Here is a 19791-nt window from a genome sequence, read left to right on the forward strand (position 1 = left end):
CTCTGACTGGATTGTTCCAATTTTTATCAGCTTACACCATAAGTCAGTATCCTTGGTATTGCCTCTGTACTGGACAGGAGAAAAATAATAATCAGGAATGTGGAAGAAAAAAAAAGCTAGAGCAGGGAAAGCAGTAGAGGCACTACAGTCAAATGACTTTTTCTTTCTGGTTTCCACAGAAGTCCACTTGACTTTAATTTCAAGCATTATGAAATATTAAGGCTTGGCAAACCGATTGCAACTAATTGAATAAAATGTGACTTTAGCCAGATAAAACAAAACTGATCTAGTGCAAGTGACTTTGAAAAGATTTTCACCAAAACACACAGGAGTTAACTATGACCCCAAACTCATCATATATGCAAATGATGTGTCCCTTTGCATCCAGGAAAAAAATAAGTTTATTATCTGAGATATTTCCAAAACCTATGTATAGTATGGAACAGGGATACTGTAGTTTCTATGTAATGTCAAGAACTGGAGAACTAAAAACAATCTAAATTTTGTTAATAAAATGTGGGAGGGTTATTATTCATGAGATTCCAGGGATACGTCACTACTTTTTTGTAAGAAGCAAATCCCAGAAAGGCTAATAATGGATTTTATATCAGAATTCATTAGAACAGGTCTCTAAGACTGAAAACTGATAGAGTCTACCTACTGCAAAATATAACCTAAGAAAAATAGGTATTACATTGTATTTCATGTTTTAATTCTCCAGGTTGTGATCTTCAAAAGTTGATTTTGCTGAAATGAAGTGAAACTTTCTGAAATAATGCATGTACAGTATGTAAGAGAGATAGGTTTACACTGCACACATTGGGAAAACAAACTGACAAATCCAGTATAGTGCAATCTACAGTCATTTACTCTTATCAGGGAAGGAAGACTAATGAAAGCTACATATATGTATTTTTCAGAATACTAAATAATATTGTATTTATGCAAACTTTCAAAGGAGCAGATTCTAAGTCAGTAGTATAGAAAAAAATTATTTCACCGCCCAATACTTTTTAATAGTCTAAAGCTGCTGAATCACATAAACACGAGCTTATTTTGTCCTCAATATTAAGTCTTTCTCTCTGCACTCCATCTTCCACAGTTTGCATCTCTGGCCTCATTGCTATAATTGTATATGCAAATAATTTCATGGATATGAACAGTTTCCCTAAGCTCAGAAGTATTATTCATAGATACAAAATCAAGCATGCATACACAAACATGCACACAGACACTCATATTTTCAAAATATAAACAAACTGAAGTTCCAGGACATGATTTTCACTGTACTGGTTGTTGGTACTTAATAGAAATAACATGTAAGAACACAGCTGTATTTAATAATATCCTTTGTGTAACAATTGAGTTATGGTCCAAAGCCAAACACAACAATTATACTGTCTACTTTATCTTTTTCTTTTAAAATAAAAGGAATATTATTTTACTGAGATCGGTTGCTTTCATGTGAGTAAAGAATACTATATGCAAAAAGGCCAAATTATAGCTAAAGATATTGAGAGATGAACTAATCCATCTTTTCCAAACTAATTTGTTCCAATGCTTCATTGTCCTCACTCTTAAAATAATGCTTTTTAGTTCACACGTGAATTTATATGATTTTCCAGTTTTTGATTCTTACTGTATCCATTATGTTTTTCCATTCCACATGCTTTAAAAGTAGCAATTTTTGTATCCAGTAAATCCTGAAGGTGTTGACTCATACTGAATCTAGCGCTGCTGCCTGAAAAATGTTGGTAGGAAAATCATCATTCAACGATGCCTCTCCATTGACAGGTCATATCTTTGAAGATCTACCAGTCAGCCTCGGTAAACTTGAAATCCATGTGATTAACTACTATCCTAAAGCACTGTTTTTATTGTGAATTCCATAGAGTAGCATACAAGGTGCTCCACAGAAATCTGCGCTGCTACCTTTATAAAATAAACATACCATTCCTTCAAAAGATTTTTTAAAAAGTTTCATGAGAGAGACACATTCTGTGAAAAATTCTGAAATTGTGACTGGCTTTAATTACCCTCCTTCTTTTAACTCCCGTTTAAATCTATTATCATTTTATTTATTTTTGCTTGGGTTATTAACGAAACTAATTAATCTACAATTACACAGGTCATCACGCTTCTCCTCTGTAATGCTGATTCAGGTTTAACACTCTTCTAGTTTCTGGAACATGCTTTGCCTCCTTACTTCAGTGCACACAGCTCATTTAGCCTACGGTTCAGTTTTGGATCTCTGGGCCATGTTGCCTTACAGGATATAGAGACCGCAGAACAATTATTTCAGCTTTTCTCTTCTTCAGTTTTCCTGCAGGATGCCATAACTTCCAATTACAGACTTCATAAAAACTTAAAAACTTAATGTTTCTGTAGCAAGACCAACAAAATTACCAATATTGTCCAAAATTACCAATATTGTCTTCTCTAATTTTTATGAGTCAATCTGAAAAACACAAATCATGTGGTAAAAACTAATCCAAAATTCAGTTGCTCATTTAGACTCACTGAACGCTTTTAGAGAAATGTCAATCTGACACTAAATCACCAAAGCACCAAATCCTTAACATGGTTAACACTGAGTAAGATGAAAAGTTTCCAACATATCTTTCCTTCTGTATGCCTTTAGAAGAGTTAGCATTAAAAAAATCCAATGAAATCAAACAGCCTCCACCTCCCAAAAGAGCTGCTAATTTCCACTAACAATTTCCCAGTTCTAGGTAAGAAAAATCTTACTACAAGATTTCTATACTGTACTTGTTATAGTTCACTAAAACACAACGAATGAAGAGTTGCATTTTGGAGAAAAAAGTCACGGATACACAGAAATGATAAGTGGTTCACCAATCTGATCGAGATCTCTGCTATCAAAAGATGAATAATGTGCTAGCTCAGAAAATAAGCAGATATCTATTACTCATATTAATATGAACAGAGCCAAGATGCATGGAAGTTCAAGCAAATCTATGCACCTGTTATTCTAAAGACTATACAATAAATGATCAATGTGTACATATATAACTTCTCTGCATTAAATGATCTTTTTCATTCAGTACTTAGATCAGACCGAATAGCCAACACATTTCATCCCGTGCCCAGTTTCAAAATGTATAGCAACAGAGTTATTGTATTTATTATTGAAAAGTATATCCCAAACCACTTATGTGGATACTCAAATTCTATACTCTAACTGAAGTGCTGGATAATCAAACCTCAATTTGTCCTAACTGGCTATAGAGGCACAAAATTATAGAGAGAGAGGTGGGGGTCAGATTACAGCTACAGCATAAACAGCCAAATCAAATAAAATCATAGCTCCATGAAGAATTTAAACCATACTTAGTAGCTCCTTGTAAAAATTGTGTACCAAGCAATATTTGACCTATGAAGGTCAGTACTTAGAGGGGGGCTACAGGAAAGGTGGGGAGGGGTTTTTTATCAGGGAGTATAGTGGCAGGAAAAGATGTAAAGGTTTTAAGATGAAAGAGGGGAGATTTGGATTAGCTAATAGGGAGAAATTTTTACTCTGAGGGTGGTGAGGCACTGGCACAGTTGCCCAGAGAAGTCACGGATGGGGCTTCGGGCAACCTGATCCAGTGGAAAGTGTCCCTGCCCAGGCCAGGAGGCTTGGAACAAGGTGATCTTTACGGTCCCTCCCAACCCAACCCATTCTATGAAAGAAACATGCTCAAGGGCAATGTGCATGTTTGCTTTACTAGGATATACTTGCACTACAATATATTCCATACCCTGTATGAATTGAAATATGACAAAAAAAAATACCTCCCTGTCTATTTTTATGCTGAGAGGGTCTGTTACTTGTATTTCTGACTATGAAATAAAAATAGTTGGGAAAAAAAAAGTGTATAGCTTTGATTTGGCCTTCTAAAATAAAATACTCAAAAGTGCTGAGTGACCATCAGTTACATTAACGTTCTTGAGAATCAGCAGATTTTCTTGTGAACAGTAATTTGAAAAGCTATGAAAACAAAGCAAATTGAATAAATCTGAGGGACATATATTATTCATTGAGAAGTCTATTAACGAATACATGATACTCGAAAAGTCACAAGTAAAGAGAGATCAAAATAACTTCTTGAATCAGCAGTGTATTTTAAAAATGTTAAATATTTATTCTACAGCTATAGTCCCAATCCTGGACCTTTAAAAACAAAACAAAAAAAAGAAAATGCTGGAACCAAAGATGAACTTTTATTTAAAAGGAAGGAAAGGTAACTAACTGCTCACATATCTCTCCTTAAAGTGTTTATCTCTCAATCTCCATGCTACTAAGACATAAGCAGCAACAGAACATTCATCAGGACACTCGGTAATATAATATTCTGTTTATTTAAGTGTCTGCATATTGACACAATATGGAAATTGTGCATCATAAGAGATGATCATAGTGCATTATACTAACAGTTGCTTCTTTCTCAGATGGCATTGGATGACATACCTGGTTTGAAATCTTAGTACTTTATTTGCTTTGAGAACATTATTTCTCATGCTTTTTAAAGACTGCGATCAGAAATAGCAACACAGATGGGCTCTAGAGCTGTAAATTTCACTTCAAGTGCTTCATCTTAACACATTTGAGTGGTCTGATTGACTTATCAAAACACTGAAAAACAGGTTACAATTTGAACCAACCATGCTGAACTAAAAGGAGTTATGAAAAAAAACCCAGCTTTTGTAATGTAAAATTCAATATAGAGATTGGAAATACACAGGATTAGTGTACATTAAGGGGGCTAAGGACTTCCATTCAAAAGCATTAAAGAAACCTTTACGTCAGCAATTATTTGCAACTTAGTTGTCACAGAGCATATAATCAAACGGAATAAAACCACTGACTTTCTTATTCATCTGCATAGCAAACTAGAAAGCAATAGCATTTCTTAGCCAGGTCTCCCTGCTGGTATTTCATCCTCGTCCTCCTGTCTGCCAGCTATGAGTCCTGCCAGTGCTTTGCCCCTCATCTTTAGCATCAGCACACCTCGGCAGTGCTTCATCTACTGATACTAAACGCAACCAGGGCAGACAGCTTCAGAGCGTAATGTCTGCTTTTGAGAGTATCAGCGTGGAACACACCCATCAGGGAGGCCGGTAGATTAAAACAAACAAGCAAGAAGGAAGTCCGGTGAAGCTTCCGGACAAAATCTTTGTTTGAGCTCAAATGGTTTTAAAAAAATAGCACTGAAGCCTAATTTCAGACTTGTCTCCGAGAGATCAGTATTAAATGACAGCAGGGTGAATCCTTATTTAAGTGGTTATTACAAATTACCAATGATAATTTCAATATAATTAACTGATTTACTTAAACAAAAAAAAAATAGTAAAATTGAGTAACCTGAATTCAAGCTTCTGAACTCACAACACTACTTCTCAGAAGCTACTGTAGCAAGTGCTGCAAAAATTCTTGACTCAAGGAGGGAAGAATTTCCAAAAATGAAGCAAATGCCATCCTAAAGCATTAAGAGCTCATCCAGTCAGCGATCAAAACAAAGTTTAGTCCCAAATTAACCAGCATAAATTTGGAATATTGGTTACCTGTGTATTGCTTTCAGATCACCTATAGATCAGCAACAGATATGATGCAGTAAAGATTTTGCAAACTATTTCAAACAACAAATGAACCTGAAACATATAAGTCAGAAGTAATACTCGAACAGAAAAGTCTACATTCAGAAATTTAATTCAAATTATGTAGATCTACATGTAGATCATGTAGAGAACAAAACATACTACAACATTATACCTGAATTCTGTATTAACCACTTAAATTTTGCAATTTGAACTGATTCCAGCTGCTACTTCTTAAGCACTTTTAAGATTAATGTGTGAACTTAATGTCAAATGTTCTAGAGTGCCCAAACACAGAACACAAGACTGAGAATTTGTATCCTCTTAGTCATTTGCCCTAAGATCTGGATTAATTTCCCTCCTTTTTCCCCTTTGTGACTTCATCAAGTCTTATTCATCTCTCCATATTTCACTTTATCTTCAGTAAAAAAAGAGATCAATTTTATTTTCCCCTACAGTTAGTCTGCCTTGTCTCTTGGGATATAATTTTCAAAGGCACAAAGGCCAATCAGTGAAGTATCTCCCACTGAAAGCCAATTAATTTTAACATCTACCCTTACTTGTATCTTTGAAAACCTCCATATTTGAAGTGCTGTATAATCACACTCAGAATTCATTCTAATTTGAAACCACTATAATAGTGTCAATACTGAAAGTATGCAAGCTATCCATTTGTTTTAAAATTAAATACTCTGACAGCGGATAGACCCAAGATAATCTTAAAATGTTAATGCATGATGCAAAAGCAATGATCCAGAAGAAGCTCTGGCTAATTAACAAGCTTTAGCCTCAGATCTGGAATGTTAATACCGATGAAAACACTGACAAGGATTTAATGAAATTCTAAAAGATCCTTGTGGGCCTTGTGCTCAATGGGAAACAGAGGAGGAAGGAACACTTCACAAAGTGAAGTAGGGAAAACTTCACAAAGATCTGAATCATACAGTTAAAAATGTCGATACAGGCAAATATTGTAAGGGTCAAGGCAAGTAATCATGCTGGTATAGTTGATAGAGCAAGCTCCTCAAACTAGAAGAGGGATATCCAAGGCAGCATGTCTCACAAAGAACCGAGGGGCATGTTGTTACTCTTTTCACCAAGGAACACTTCACCGTTGCTGCAAGAAAGCACTTACTAATGGTTGTCACCAAGACAGATGCAGCACAGTTCTTCCAGGGCAACATGAAAACTTGGATGTGATGAACTACTACACTGCAGAAGGGTTTCCTGAAGAACCCTAGGACCAGCGTTCATGCTGTCTGAGATTCAGACTACTTAAGTATTTCTCTATATTGCTTGGTGGTTCTTCAGCAAAATTATAATAACTGGAGGGTATTTTTGTCTATTACAATGACAGTCACTTAACTTACATTAACAATTAATTACTAAGGATCATGCAGTATTCATTGAAGTAAAAAAATACTTTAAAGTAAAGGCTCTATGTCAGAGAGCATCTGGGGAGAAAAAAGCCAACCCTGCTAGAAATCCAGACTTCTGCAGGGACAGAACAACCTCAAAATCTTTCTCACATTTTATCCCACTTTTACATTAGTGTGGTTACACTAGTCCTTATATAATTCCTCTTAGTGTACATTAGTTTGCAGGAAATCAGAAAATAGGCCATAATATTTACACTAACGCTCAAGGCAGAGTGTGTTCTTTGTGGAGCAGAGACACATTGCCCCAGTTAAAGGTCATGTATGAACTCTCCTCCTTTCACTTAGTGTTTCAGCTCTCTTTTTAAAAGGTCATAGGTAGGCTGTGAGTTAAGTTCTAAGAATATTTTGCCTTGAGCTACGGTGTTACTATAAGCAGTGCTGCACAAGTGTCTAACACTAAATCTGCACCAAAGAATTACACATAGTATTTGTGCCTCCTTTGATGGGAAGCACAGGATGTCAGAAAGAAGAAACAATCGTGGAAGTTATTATTATTTATTTATCACTTTATTTTAGAAGAGAGATTAAATATTAGACCATTAAACTCTGATGTCAACAGTCCTAGAACCTACTTTGGGAACGTCAGAATGAGCAGATGCTGCCAGAAGAGAAGCAAGACTTCTCAGGACAGTAGGCAAAATGAATTTGTCTACCTTAATGATTCTATCTTTGTCCTTAGGGCCTCAAAATTCAATCAAGGTAGTAAATAAGAAATTTAAATACAAAGTAACAATGAGCTCTTCAGGTCACACCTCTGATTAAAACATGATTTAAATCCTTGCATTAAAGGAGAAAAAGTAACCTCCCCCATGAACCAAAGCAGCACCGGCAAAATGCGACCCTAACGTCATCTCCTCAACCATTTGCCTTCTTCAAATGTGCTTTCAGAGAGCTTTAAATCTGCCTTTGCCTTCAGGACAAACATCTTTCATTTCACAGCAACAGCAATGAAGTAGTAAAAAACCACTGCCCTACACTCCCAAACACCATGTAGACAAATCAACCTATATGGACAACTACTGCCCTTGAATTCATGTAACTTGACACTTTGAGATAATAATACTACTATTTCATTTTGTAAGAACCAAATTTTGAGATTTGTTAAAAAAAAAAAAAAAAAAAGGGGGTGTGGCAGTGGGAAGAAATCAAGTGTATATGGTACCTGACGGGGTACCATTAAGTCGTGCCAGACAGCAACATGTATGGCATCGACACAAAGGTCAAGAATGAACAATACATAGGACATTATACTATATTTTCTTTGTAGCAAAAAACGCAGTATGGATTTAAGTTGATAAAAACTAAAAATACAAGCTCCCATATGTGCTTGCCAGAACCGTTAAACCAATTAATTTTGCACATAATCATTTAAAATGCTTGATAGAGAAATCTAATTGGGCTGCCCTGCTATGCTTTTTAAAAATTGCTTGTTTTGATTACCTATCACTCACGATCTGTGTACTACCCCTCTCTCTTTGAGAGGAGATGCTATTACACCTGTTTCTACCATGATAGTTTTTCTTAGCACATATATCCAAACACATCATATACCTTATCTGACTTTTGTCTCAACTGTTCATGTTTAGGAAGAAAGATCAATTTGGGAGAAAAACATGAAATTAAAACAAGTATTTAAGTACACCATAAGCGGAGTGAAAAAAAAAAAAGGAAGTGTAGATGTTATTCCTTTTACCCTTTCTTTTCTTTAAACAAATGGATTTCTTTCATCACTCACAAGATAACTAGGGTCATGTGTTTATCTCTAATTAGCTGACAGCAAAGGCAACCAGTGTTTGATGAGCAGGATCAGATGCCTTCAGTAGCTCTGTCAACACAAATGTAGTGCTCTTTTCAGAAGAATGCAAGACATACTTTTTAGTACTGAAGCAGAAAACTCTGCTGTTCTTACAGGGAAATAAATCAGAAGTCAAGACCCAATTCTCTTCTGTTATACAACAGTATAAATCAGGAAAAATATACTTAAATCACTTGGGTTGCATAATTTCATAGAAATAAAAGTCCATCCTCCACCTTTTCTTCATTATCAGAACAAAGAGATTGAAAAAAACCCAAAAATGCAAACACAAAGCCATTTTGCAAGCTAAGTGAGATATGCCCCAGAACTGTGGAACTAATATCCAGGGACTAATATTTTTAAAATGATCTAAGGAGGACCAAAAGGAAAACTGAGATGTACACATAGACTCATAGAAAGGTTTGTGTTGGAGTGGACCTTAAAATCACAACTGAGTACTAAAAAAATATTTTATAGAAGAAATTCAGATGAAGAGAGAAAGCATTTGGATGAGACATGCTGTTTTCAGATCAATTAAGCTCAGTCTACCGAAGTGTCATTTGTTACTATTGTTCACTCAATAGTCAGCTACTTTGGTCTACAAATATATATTCCAAATACCCCTTGTTCTAAAAGGCACTCAATCACCAGATAAACAATCAGCACACAACAATCAAAAGCGAAACACATATATGGGACAATGGACTTGCCATGGCTGATCTTGCAAGAGAGGGCAAACACTGAAGTCACAACAACTTCAAAAGGGAGTGGTTCAACTTGAATAACTTTATCTTTCAAGACAGATGAATTGAGTGGTGGTCTAATGCTCACATCAGCTGAGCGACACCTCGAGTGAGGCAGAGGCCTCACAGCCTGATGTTGCTCCATTTAAGAACAGAAAGACCACTGAAAGCATGTCCTGAGCTCCCCACCTTGAGGGCATGACAAACTGTGGAGTCCGGCTTCTGATGGCACAAGCAGGCCTCCCTGTGAGCCAATTAATATGACTGACCAAGAGGCTCCATAAAACTACAGAATTGGCACATGGAAACCCTTTTGTTGGAGAGAAGGAATTAAATGACCACTTTATCCGATGGACAGGTTGATGGAGCTGGACCTCTCCTCTCCTCCCCAAGAAGGGACTCCTTTCTGGTAAGAGTCACACCTCCAGCTTTGCTGTATGTTCTCTGGGAAAATAACTACTGACTCGAGGTTCAACCGTTACTTCTTATAAATGTAAGATCATTCTAAGCTCGTTGTGACACTCTAGTCCTATTGCAGTGAGTGAACTTATCAACTGCAATTCCAAACTTGTTTTATCTGTCACTTTAAAGTAAATTACAAATTGTTTCAGCATTGCAAATTTGTCTCAGTGAGAGTCCTTGGGAGGGCTTTGATAGCCTTTGTGAAACTGTTTAAGAGCATTGGTGACAGCCCATTTGGCTCTCTGATAGCGAGTATTGACTCATCAGCCAAGAAGCCCGTGAGGGTCTCTGACAGGCAGACCTTTGGGTGTCAGTTCCTGAGGGGACTCTCACAGGTACCACTAACTCTGACTGGTAGTGAACTCATATATATGTGTATATATATATCTCTAGTACCCTGCTAAAGAGGGAGTAGGGAAGATAACACAAACCTTTAGACACAAACCATTTACCGAGTTTGGGTCAGATCTGCTGCACCGAGGCTCTCCATTGAGGAGGTGCTTAGAAAACAAGGGGGTCTGTCCTGAACCTTGTGACTCAATGAGAGGGCGTCCCTCAGCCACGTATCAGAGCTGTATTTAATGTGATGTACATATTTATATGGTTTATCCTCATTAGATATTTTGTAAAATCACTTAGACTCATCTTCATGCTCGTCTATAAAATCACAGCTAGAAGACATACTGAGATAGAGTAATAGTGTGTCAAAGAACATTTTGAATCTTCCTATTCTAAGAAGTTGGCACACCTACAAAGGCCATCTTACTACCAAATAAATAAGCATCTAATGTTTATCAAATTAAAGTATGTAAACTTCTTTATTATATGTCTGCTTTTCAATATTCTGATATGTTTTTTTTCCCTATTATCTGCAACTTACAAAGTGTGTTGTGCTGCACAAAAGTTTGATTACTTGTCTGTCACATGCAAAAGTACGGAATAAGTGGCTGTAATCCCTATGAGACAAACAACAACATACTCTTAATGCTCATTTCATTTTATACTAATGTCTTGTAGATTCTGGAGTAAAGATGCTTTTTTTTTTTCTGGTTATCTTGCCATACACATCATTTTTGCACGTAGATTTCTTTTTGTGCTGTTTGTGTATATCTTATAGCTATCAAGTAAATTTCATCCAACAACATAGTTAATAACAAGAGCAACTTGCAACTCCAAAATCGAATCCAATGTTACATGAAACTTTACTTTTCACACCAGAGAAGAGGCTTTCTAATGAATTTGATAGAGCTGGCAATGAAGTATTGTCCATATTAACAGCAAACTTTAACGTAGTTATGCATTCCTGAGACAAGAGTTCACAGCATAAACATCTGATTCTCAAGAGATTTTTTTAGTTTTTAACACAAGGATAAAAAGCAACACCAGCAATCAATTATAACACTAAAACCAGTAATAGGTGAGGATGGAAAATTCATGAGGAAGCTGTATTCTTCTATAACATTGCATAAAACAGGCAATTCAATTAATATTTTAATGTTTTTTTTCTTTTTTTACAACCTACCGACATATGAAGCTTGGAGATCCATTATTAAATGTTGAAAGTAAAACAAAATAAATGAGAAAAACACACAGAAGTTGGAAGAAAAGAATCAATGTTGGCACTAATTTAAGATTTTTTTTTTTTAATCAAGAAACAATAATAATAATCAACTATACAGTTTATCTTCAGTTCTACTTCCAAAATAAAAAAAAAAAAATGTTTTTTGTCAATAACATCTTTAAAGGTAAAGAAGTTTTATGCCACTTAATCCTTTAAGAGAAACAAGTATTGATAAATAGCATGGAACAATACTTGGTATACTAATTTTTAATTTCCCATGCAGAAAGTACTCAATTCATTCTCTGATAGCTTTAAACGGCACTTTTCCTTTGGAGAAAGAAGTACGCTTTCTTGGGTTCAACAGTAACAGCAGACCTGGATTCTGATCAGCAGTGGTCATACAATCAGTTAAAGAAAACAGGAATTAATTTATGTTTCATAATAACTTCCTTATCCTTGAAATGTTAATTGTAGAAAAATTCATTAATGGCCTTATTTACAGAGAATTAATGCCAGCATCAAACAAACCCAATTTACCAATGACATTCTGCCAACAAATGGTGATTCATTAACTCAGCAAGTGAATTGACAATAATTTTCCTTACAAAATAATAGTAGGCGAAGATATAACTTGGCAGTATTTCTTCTTGGTAATGTGGACACTAATTAGCATAGTTATATAAAAAAGATTTGAATTAAATATGTCAAGGTCTCAGAATTGTTTGAATTCCTCTTTGCTTATTTAATCCAAACATTTAAATTAGCATCTTCCTGTAATTTGGTGTTTCAACCAGAATCCCACTGAATCCCACTGACAGGCACATAAAATTATTATTTGCAGACTGCTTATGTAGCTCCCTTTTGAAACCTGCAACTAAAATAAAGATGTAATCCCTTTATATAGTAAACATCTTTAAGAAGTCATGGTCTCTGTTAATCAGTAAAGCCCTTATCCCATTCTCTGACTGACCACCACCAGATCTCACAGAGTAGACAACTATATCAGGTTTGTGATTTTTCTTTTTATTCGTAAGTCTAGGATAGTCACACAAACCACATTTCAGCTAAAAATTCTTCCCTACTTATCCTACAGTTTCCAGAAATTAAGAAAAAAAAAATGTTTTGGAAGCTGCAGTGATTGGCAAACATCCAAAGTTTTATTTTAGAAAAGCCACATATTAACAACACAAAAAATAAACAGTGCTGTATGCATTTGCTTATCTTAGTTTGCCATTTCTTCAGAGTTCTCTTTAAGCTATGGTCCTTCCAGCATTCATGGAGTGCTCCAAATATAGTGTGATTTTTACTTTATTTTTCTCATGAAGGACAAAGTTTTTCACCATTTTCCCTAGAATCCTAACAGTTAACCTTTGCAGGCATTTGTTACAAGCATTAATTATCCCTAGGAAAACATTCTTCCTGGTTTACTGAGATGGAGCATCCACAATTTTAGCACAACAGTGAGCACTGAACAAAACCTAACTTTGTCTTTCATGCAAATGTTGAACAGATCTCAGTCTCCCCTCTCAAAACAGTGTTGCAACCACTGTTTAGGAATAGGAAAAAATAATGCAATACAGTCCCTTTTGCTGTGAAGTCAAAAAACGCAAGTATGAGTTTTACCACTGACTCCAAAGGTATGGTGCAGTATCTTCCATGTAGACAAAAATTATGGAAATATTCTATTTATGTAAACTAGATTTGTATTTTCCATTTTAAAATGGATTGATATTATTAATTCTAAATTTCTGTTTCACCTTCTTTTCTTTCGTAAATAATGTCTGCCCTGAGAATCTCCGAAATCTCTCAAATCAAACTTCGTCTTTCACTGGACTTCTAAGCACTTCTTTCCAATCTGCACCTATTAACAAGGATCTCACGTGAATGGACCCTCAATTTCTTCAAGATGAGACGAATTCCAAAAAAGACACATTTAAACCCATTTGCACTACTATAATTTTGAGGTAATTTATAATTACACTGGCATGTGCTTCTTGGCAAGTGCTGGAAGTAATATCAATATTCTTTATAAGTAGATCACTCTTCCAGTGAAAATCTTGTAGACACATGGCAAATTGTGAACACTCATGGGAAAAAATGAAGATCTGTGCTGGGCCGTTCCATCACTGTCAATATACTTGACAGGAATACAGAAATCTAGCCAGCAACTGGAAGCAATAATTCCTATAAATCTTTTTAACGTCACAAGCTGTATGACAGCTGCATTAATTACAAGTAATATTATCCTACTAAAAATAAAAGTACACAGATTACCTCACATGCATTTTGTCCCTTTCTTTTTAAATGGGGCTTCAGAGTAAACATGCAGAATGGATACAATCTCGATATTAAAGCCTTAGTCATTACAGGAGCAGAGGTGAGATGTAGGGTGTTTACTGGAAGGAAAAAAAATGAAGTTCTAGTCAGGTTTTACTGACTGTTAACTAATTAAAACCGGTGTAAGGCAGGGGCTGCTGAGAAAGGCTGTGTCCATAGTACTGGATAGGATTTTACAAAAGCATTACAAAATACTACATCACACCCAACTACACCACAGAAATCAAGTGGGAAAGAGATATCCTTTGCTTTCTCTCCAAAACAGAAGGCAGGACTGTAACACTGATACTAATAAGGTGTTTCTTTGAATAAAAACTTCACAACTTAACACAGTGATAAAGAGATAATAAAATGTCTGCCGCACAGTTCCAGACAGTTTACAGTTTTCAGATCACTGGCATGGATCATATTATAAACTCAAAGAAACAAATTGACAAAACCCCTCAAATAGCTCAAGGATTTAATGTAATAAATATATTTCTTTAAATGGCAAATACCTGTTTTCATGCAGATAGGACTGCAAAGACCAACAGGTTAGCAAAAGGCTAACAACCTATGAGAATAATATTTTTTTTTTTGCAAATTCAGTAGCTATAACTTAAAATTTTAATTGACATTTCCCTAACATCTGTAGGCTCATATACATAACATTATGTATCATTTTCTACAAATAAAAGCCTTTATTTTTCCTGAAAATAAATTATTTTGTATTCCATTTATCACAATACTTGCACAGAATAAACCAGATCCTTTCCATTACGGAATTACCACCTAAACACTGGACAAGTGAAGCGCTTTGACTGTTATCATCTTGCTAACTTAGCTGGAAAACAACTGCCAAGCAAGATCAGTCTTAAACTCCATTTAATTCAAAATGCTACTTTAAGCATTGCTTAGTAACAAATGCTTCAGAGGCAAGTCAAAAAAACATCAGAATAACCTAACAAGTATTAGCCTGGTGAATTTATAGAAAACCATCTAGAAAGCATATTTTATGAAAGTAAAACTGAACTCTATTTTATGCACAGCATTTGAAACTGTTTTTATCATTTAGTATGTACCTTAGATTATTTTAAATTTGTTTCAAATAATAAATCTCAGAAATGGAGAAAAGGTCATTAGTTTAAAGCCTGTGTACGCTTACACCAGCACAAGTACCAAATGTTCCAACTGCAGACTAGTCACAAAGTTATAATGGGGCAAGGAACCTGATACACTTACCTTGGACATCACTTATATTAGTTAGAGTAATACACTCCCTGCGTTTCATGTTACATCTGGTAAATATACAGGTTTAAACGCAAATTGAAATGCAAATCTGAAATGATCAGATTATGAAGAGAAAAATGTGCTTTTTGCTGAAGAATAAAAAATACATTACTTTTAAAGCAATGAAAAGGTGAAAAAGTGGTAGTGCACACATGCAAGTGTGGTGAGACTTGGTATAACGAGCTGTTGAAACATCCTTTCCAACCTCTAAATGCAACTCGTCATTTCTATCATAAGATTTAACCTGTTTACTTAGTAAAAACAGTTGATGTGTATTTGTGAGGTTAAAATGCTTAAACAAAACAACCTCCACCTATAGTTATCTAAACAGAGCGACATCAAGGGGGTTAACCAAGTAACCTCATAAACCACATGACAAAGTAAGTATTTTATTTCTAACCTCTGCTGCCAGTTGCTGAAGAGAAGGGGATGCAACAGGGTGTAAAGTTGAATTGCCTCTGACTGGATTATGCAGGCTAACGTAAGCCACAACATTTCTTTGAAGAACTCTCTTGAGATCCTACAACACAAGCAGAGCAATGGTTACTATGCATCTTTATAATTAAGACTTGGTTTTTTTCTCTCAGTTCCTTCTAGGGAAAAACTGCACCCTATTTTTTTTCTCTATGATTCCTTAAGTAGTACTTAACTACTACTTTTTACAATATGCTGTTAAGAACTTCAAAGGATATTCTAGTGTTATTTCTCTATATAGTAGGAGTTGTAATTCCATTTCACACATCATCTCAACAAAACACCAACAGGCCTAGAAGGAATTAAAAATGACTATACTTGTAAGGCCAAAAATGAAAACATTATATACTGTGAAACAACATGAAGGCCTTTTAAACTTATGCCTGACAGAAGACAAACTTCAAAAGCAATCATTATCAACAGTAAAATGTACTCAAACTTAGAGACCAAATTCAGGTTTGAATTCCATAGCTTTATTTTTTTAATTTCGTAACACTAGATGAAACGTGTTTTCATTTTATTATGTTTTAGACTACAAAAATACTATATAAGAACTGTTTCAATTATTATTTCTTTTTAAAAAAGATCCCATTTGCCTTCTCGGTAATGAGTTACTCTTTGCATGAATTGGCTCTTTATATCGAACAGAAGGGGTGTAACACAATTACATCTGATGTAAAGCTGACTTGAAGTGGAACTAAACAAATTTTGCTTCCAGCCTGGATCTTTTCAATTTGATTTTTTTCACCCCATCTTGTTTTTGAAGAATAATCATGTTGGAAGTATGAAACTTCAATGGGAGCTAGCTGCTTCTCACGCATCTTAAAAAACAATTAACTCTTCATTTTATCTACTGTTCTGTCTCAGCAGCCATGAACATATCTGATAGCTATTCTTTTAATTTATTAACTCAAGTCTACTATAATCATGTACAATCAACAATACTCTGATGAGGTATTTTCTTTCAGTAAGCTGATTACTATTCTGTTGAAAGCAGGAGCCCAAGGAATTGTCTGTGTCAGATTGTATCTAACTCCTTCACAGAAATATGTGGAAAGTGAATTAGCACTAGCCATGGAAACAGCAAAATGTTTATGTAAGTAACCTGAACCACGGTAAAGCTCTTTTCATTCAACGTGATCTTAATTCAGTTCTCCCCAAACTCAGTCTATCAGTTAAAAATTAGTAACTGTTGAACCCCCAAGAAGGAGAAAAAGCCCTCTAAGGTACTCCTGGGCCTAGGTCTGTTTTTTGAGGTGCTTTACCCCTTCCCCTTCCTCCCCAACACACACACACACTGGCAATGCCCTCTTTTATAGTCCTCTGCTGAATTAGGGAGGGGAATCATCTCACAAAGGTGCTGTATATGCAGCCTTCATAGCTATGGGAACAACTTGTCATTCATTACCACGCGTGCTATGTTCTACAAAACCTGCCTCTATAGATCTTTTCACTGCATTTGCTATGGAGTACAAGAACATTGTATGCAGACATATGTCACAGACCACTTAACGAACTATAATTTCTATTTTGTAACTTCATACTGTTTTCATGCTTTCAACAAAAGTAATCAGTATTGCAATGAGTCTTTCTAAAATTATTTTACCTCTGCCCATTCATATGAACCAATATTCCCAAATGATGTTCCTCCCCATGAGCAGAAAACAATGGTCCGGTCAGGTCTCCACCCTCTCTTAACTTTCAGCATCAAGGCTTGTATAAATGCTGTGATGATAGCAGTGCTACTGGCCCATGCTTGTCCACCATAATTATTCAGACTGTTGTGATGACTACCAACGATGATATATCTGTCTGAAACATGGAAAAAAAAACCAGACGAGAATCTTATTTGTTATGGATACTAGCACTAAAAGAATTTAAAAAGCCTAAAAGATAACTGCATTAGTAGTCTGTAATATCATTAACAGAAAATAAAACCATCAACAAAAATTTATATGATTATGTGCAAGATAATTATAAAATAGAAATACATAAAACTGTAAGTAGTAAAAAATAAACTTGCAAATAAATATATGCATGGACTTTCCTAATTTAATCCCTGTGCTCTTGCCTCCACTGTTTGCTTATTACTCACTCGTCTTATAAACCTCATATACACAATTTTTACAGCCAAGATTTCATCCTACAGATAATCTAATAAAGTTGCATGCTTATGTTACAGTTTTAGGAAAAAACACAAATGAATAAGCAGGAAACTCTAGATTCAACAGATATTAGTACCCAAAAAAGAAAACAAAAGGTGCGGTAGTACAATGAGAAACACCGAAAATACACAAAGTATTAGTACTCCCTCACCTGGAAGACTGTGTTCAGTGCTCACCACCCTATCTCAAAAAAGACTTTGCAGGAACAGCAGCTGAGAAGCTGGTGGCCAGAATGGTTATTTATCAGGACTTAGACTTCCATGTAAGGAGACATTGAAAAGACCTGGATTGCAGGTTTAGAGAGAAGACATGACAGAGGAATAGATAATGAATGATACAAGAATGGTAAGTCAGACCTAGCAACTTTGATGACAGTGGAAGAAAGTATTTTATAAAATTAAAAGCAAAAAGTTTCAACTGGAAATAAAGAACATGCCTATGCTTACTCAGAAAAAAAAAAAAGTCCCCTTTTTTTTCAGAAGAATTAAATTAAATCTTCATCTCTCAAGGCATAACATATAAGCTAAATATTACCTCACAAGTGTAAAGAACCTTATTTTATTCCAAAAGGAAGTTCTGGTATGAAACCACATGGACTAGCGTGACTGATGTGTGTCAAGAATTCTATACAGGGTTATGCTGAATGAATTGATAAACTATTAGACCTTCTGTGCGAGACAAATTCACAAACTGGAGCCTCTTTGAAGGGCTGCTTAGCGATTACGTTCTGATAGTTAGTAAAGTCTCTTTCTGGTCCAGATCTAGACTTTTAAAGGTGACTTTACAGGTGTTTCTAGACTTTTAAAGGTGTTTTTTCCATATTTTAGGATACCGATAGAGAACAGAATAGCTATCTAGTGATGTCAGATCCACAACAATCTCAGGGTGTTATCTGGGTTCCAAAAAGAGCAAAAAGTTTTGGTTTTCTGACAGTATTCTTTAATCATCGTTGTCAGTACGCTGGAATGTAGCAACATATAAGTGGTAAAATGCCCAGGTTTTGTATTGTTTATAAAATTAAATACCTACTCTTCAGTATTTCTTTGCAGTGACTGCTGCCTAGAAATAATTTTAACCAAATACTAACATACTTTGACTATAAAAACATTCTCTATCGAACTGGACTTTTACCAGTTTTGTTCAACAAAATATAAGGCAATATTGTTTTATAAGGAATCAAAAATGCTTTACGAACAGAGGATTTGTTATGCACCAATAACATAACATTTTACATCAACTGCTTGGGGGCTGTACAGGTACGAAAAAGATAATTTCTTTTGAAAAGCAGATATGCAAAAAGTAAATTTATATGCACATAATAATTTCATGCAACAAAACACACTCTAAATCACATAATATTGCAAATTCTGTGTTGCACCCTGAGATTTTTAATTAAAGGTTGCACTGGCAGTGAAAAATTATAGGATCGTCAAGTCACTTCATGTTACGAACCGGCAACAGAAATGAATGGCCTTACAGGTTTCTAAGCCATTAGAGGAAATGCCACTAACACGAGGTGGTCAGACAGGATCAGTGCTTGCCCCATATTACAACCTCTGTTCAATCTATGAAAAACATATGCAAAGGGAAGTGGAAAGAGAGTGCAAAATAGTATAGGACGTTTAGATGGAGAAGAAAGCTACAAGCAGCAACTTATTGTAGGAGATGCCAGCTGAACAAACATGGGGAAAACATAACAGCTGGTGCCTCCCATGAAATTCCTCACCTTTGCATACCTCTCCCGCTTGAATAGAGGCAATACCCTGAAGCAAATGACGATAAGAAAAGCATAGGTGAAACATAGGTGAAAGGATGGTCATGCTCACAGAGGCAGCAGCTGTCCTTTCTCATAATCATTTTCTGAGGCATGTAGAGAAAGAGATGACATGGTAAGAAAAAAGAGAAAGAGAAGACTAGAGAGCGAGAGAGAAATTACCCATCAAATACT

The 19791-nt window shown here is 35.4% G+C and overlaps 1 protein-coding gene across 12 annotated transcripts in view; it reads right to left on the bottom strand.

Annotated features, from left to right (window-relative positions):
• Nucleotides 1-19791, bottom strand: part of NAALADL2 (N-acetylated alpha-linked acidic dipeptidase like 2) — a 461442-nt gene that overhangs the window by 94340 nt on the left and 347311 nt on the right. For all 12 annotated transcript variants that reach the window (XM_054074712.1, XM_054074707.1, XM_054074703.1 and 9 more), the window contains 2 exons: nt 17285-17490; nt 15605-15724 (listed from right to left, as the gene is read on the bottom strand). In XM_054074712.1, coding sequence (XP_053930687.1) covers nt 15605-15724; nt 17285-17490 — 326 coding nt within the window. The remainder of the gene's footprint in view (nt 1-15604; nt 15725-17284; nt 17491-19791) is intronic.

The sequence above is a fragment of the Cuculus canorus genome, chromosome 9 (assembly GCF_017976375.1).
Source record: "Cuculus canorus isolate bCucCan1 chromosome 9, bCucCan1.pri, whole genome shotgun sequence".
Lineage (NCBI taxonomy): Eukaryota > Metazoa > Chordata > Aves > Cuculiformes > Cuculidae > Cuculus > Cuculus canorus.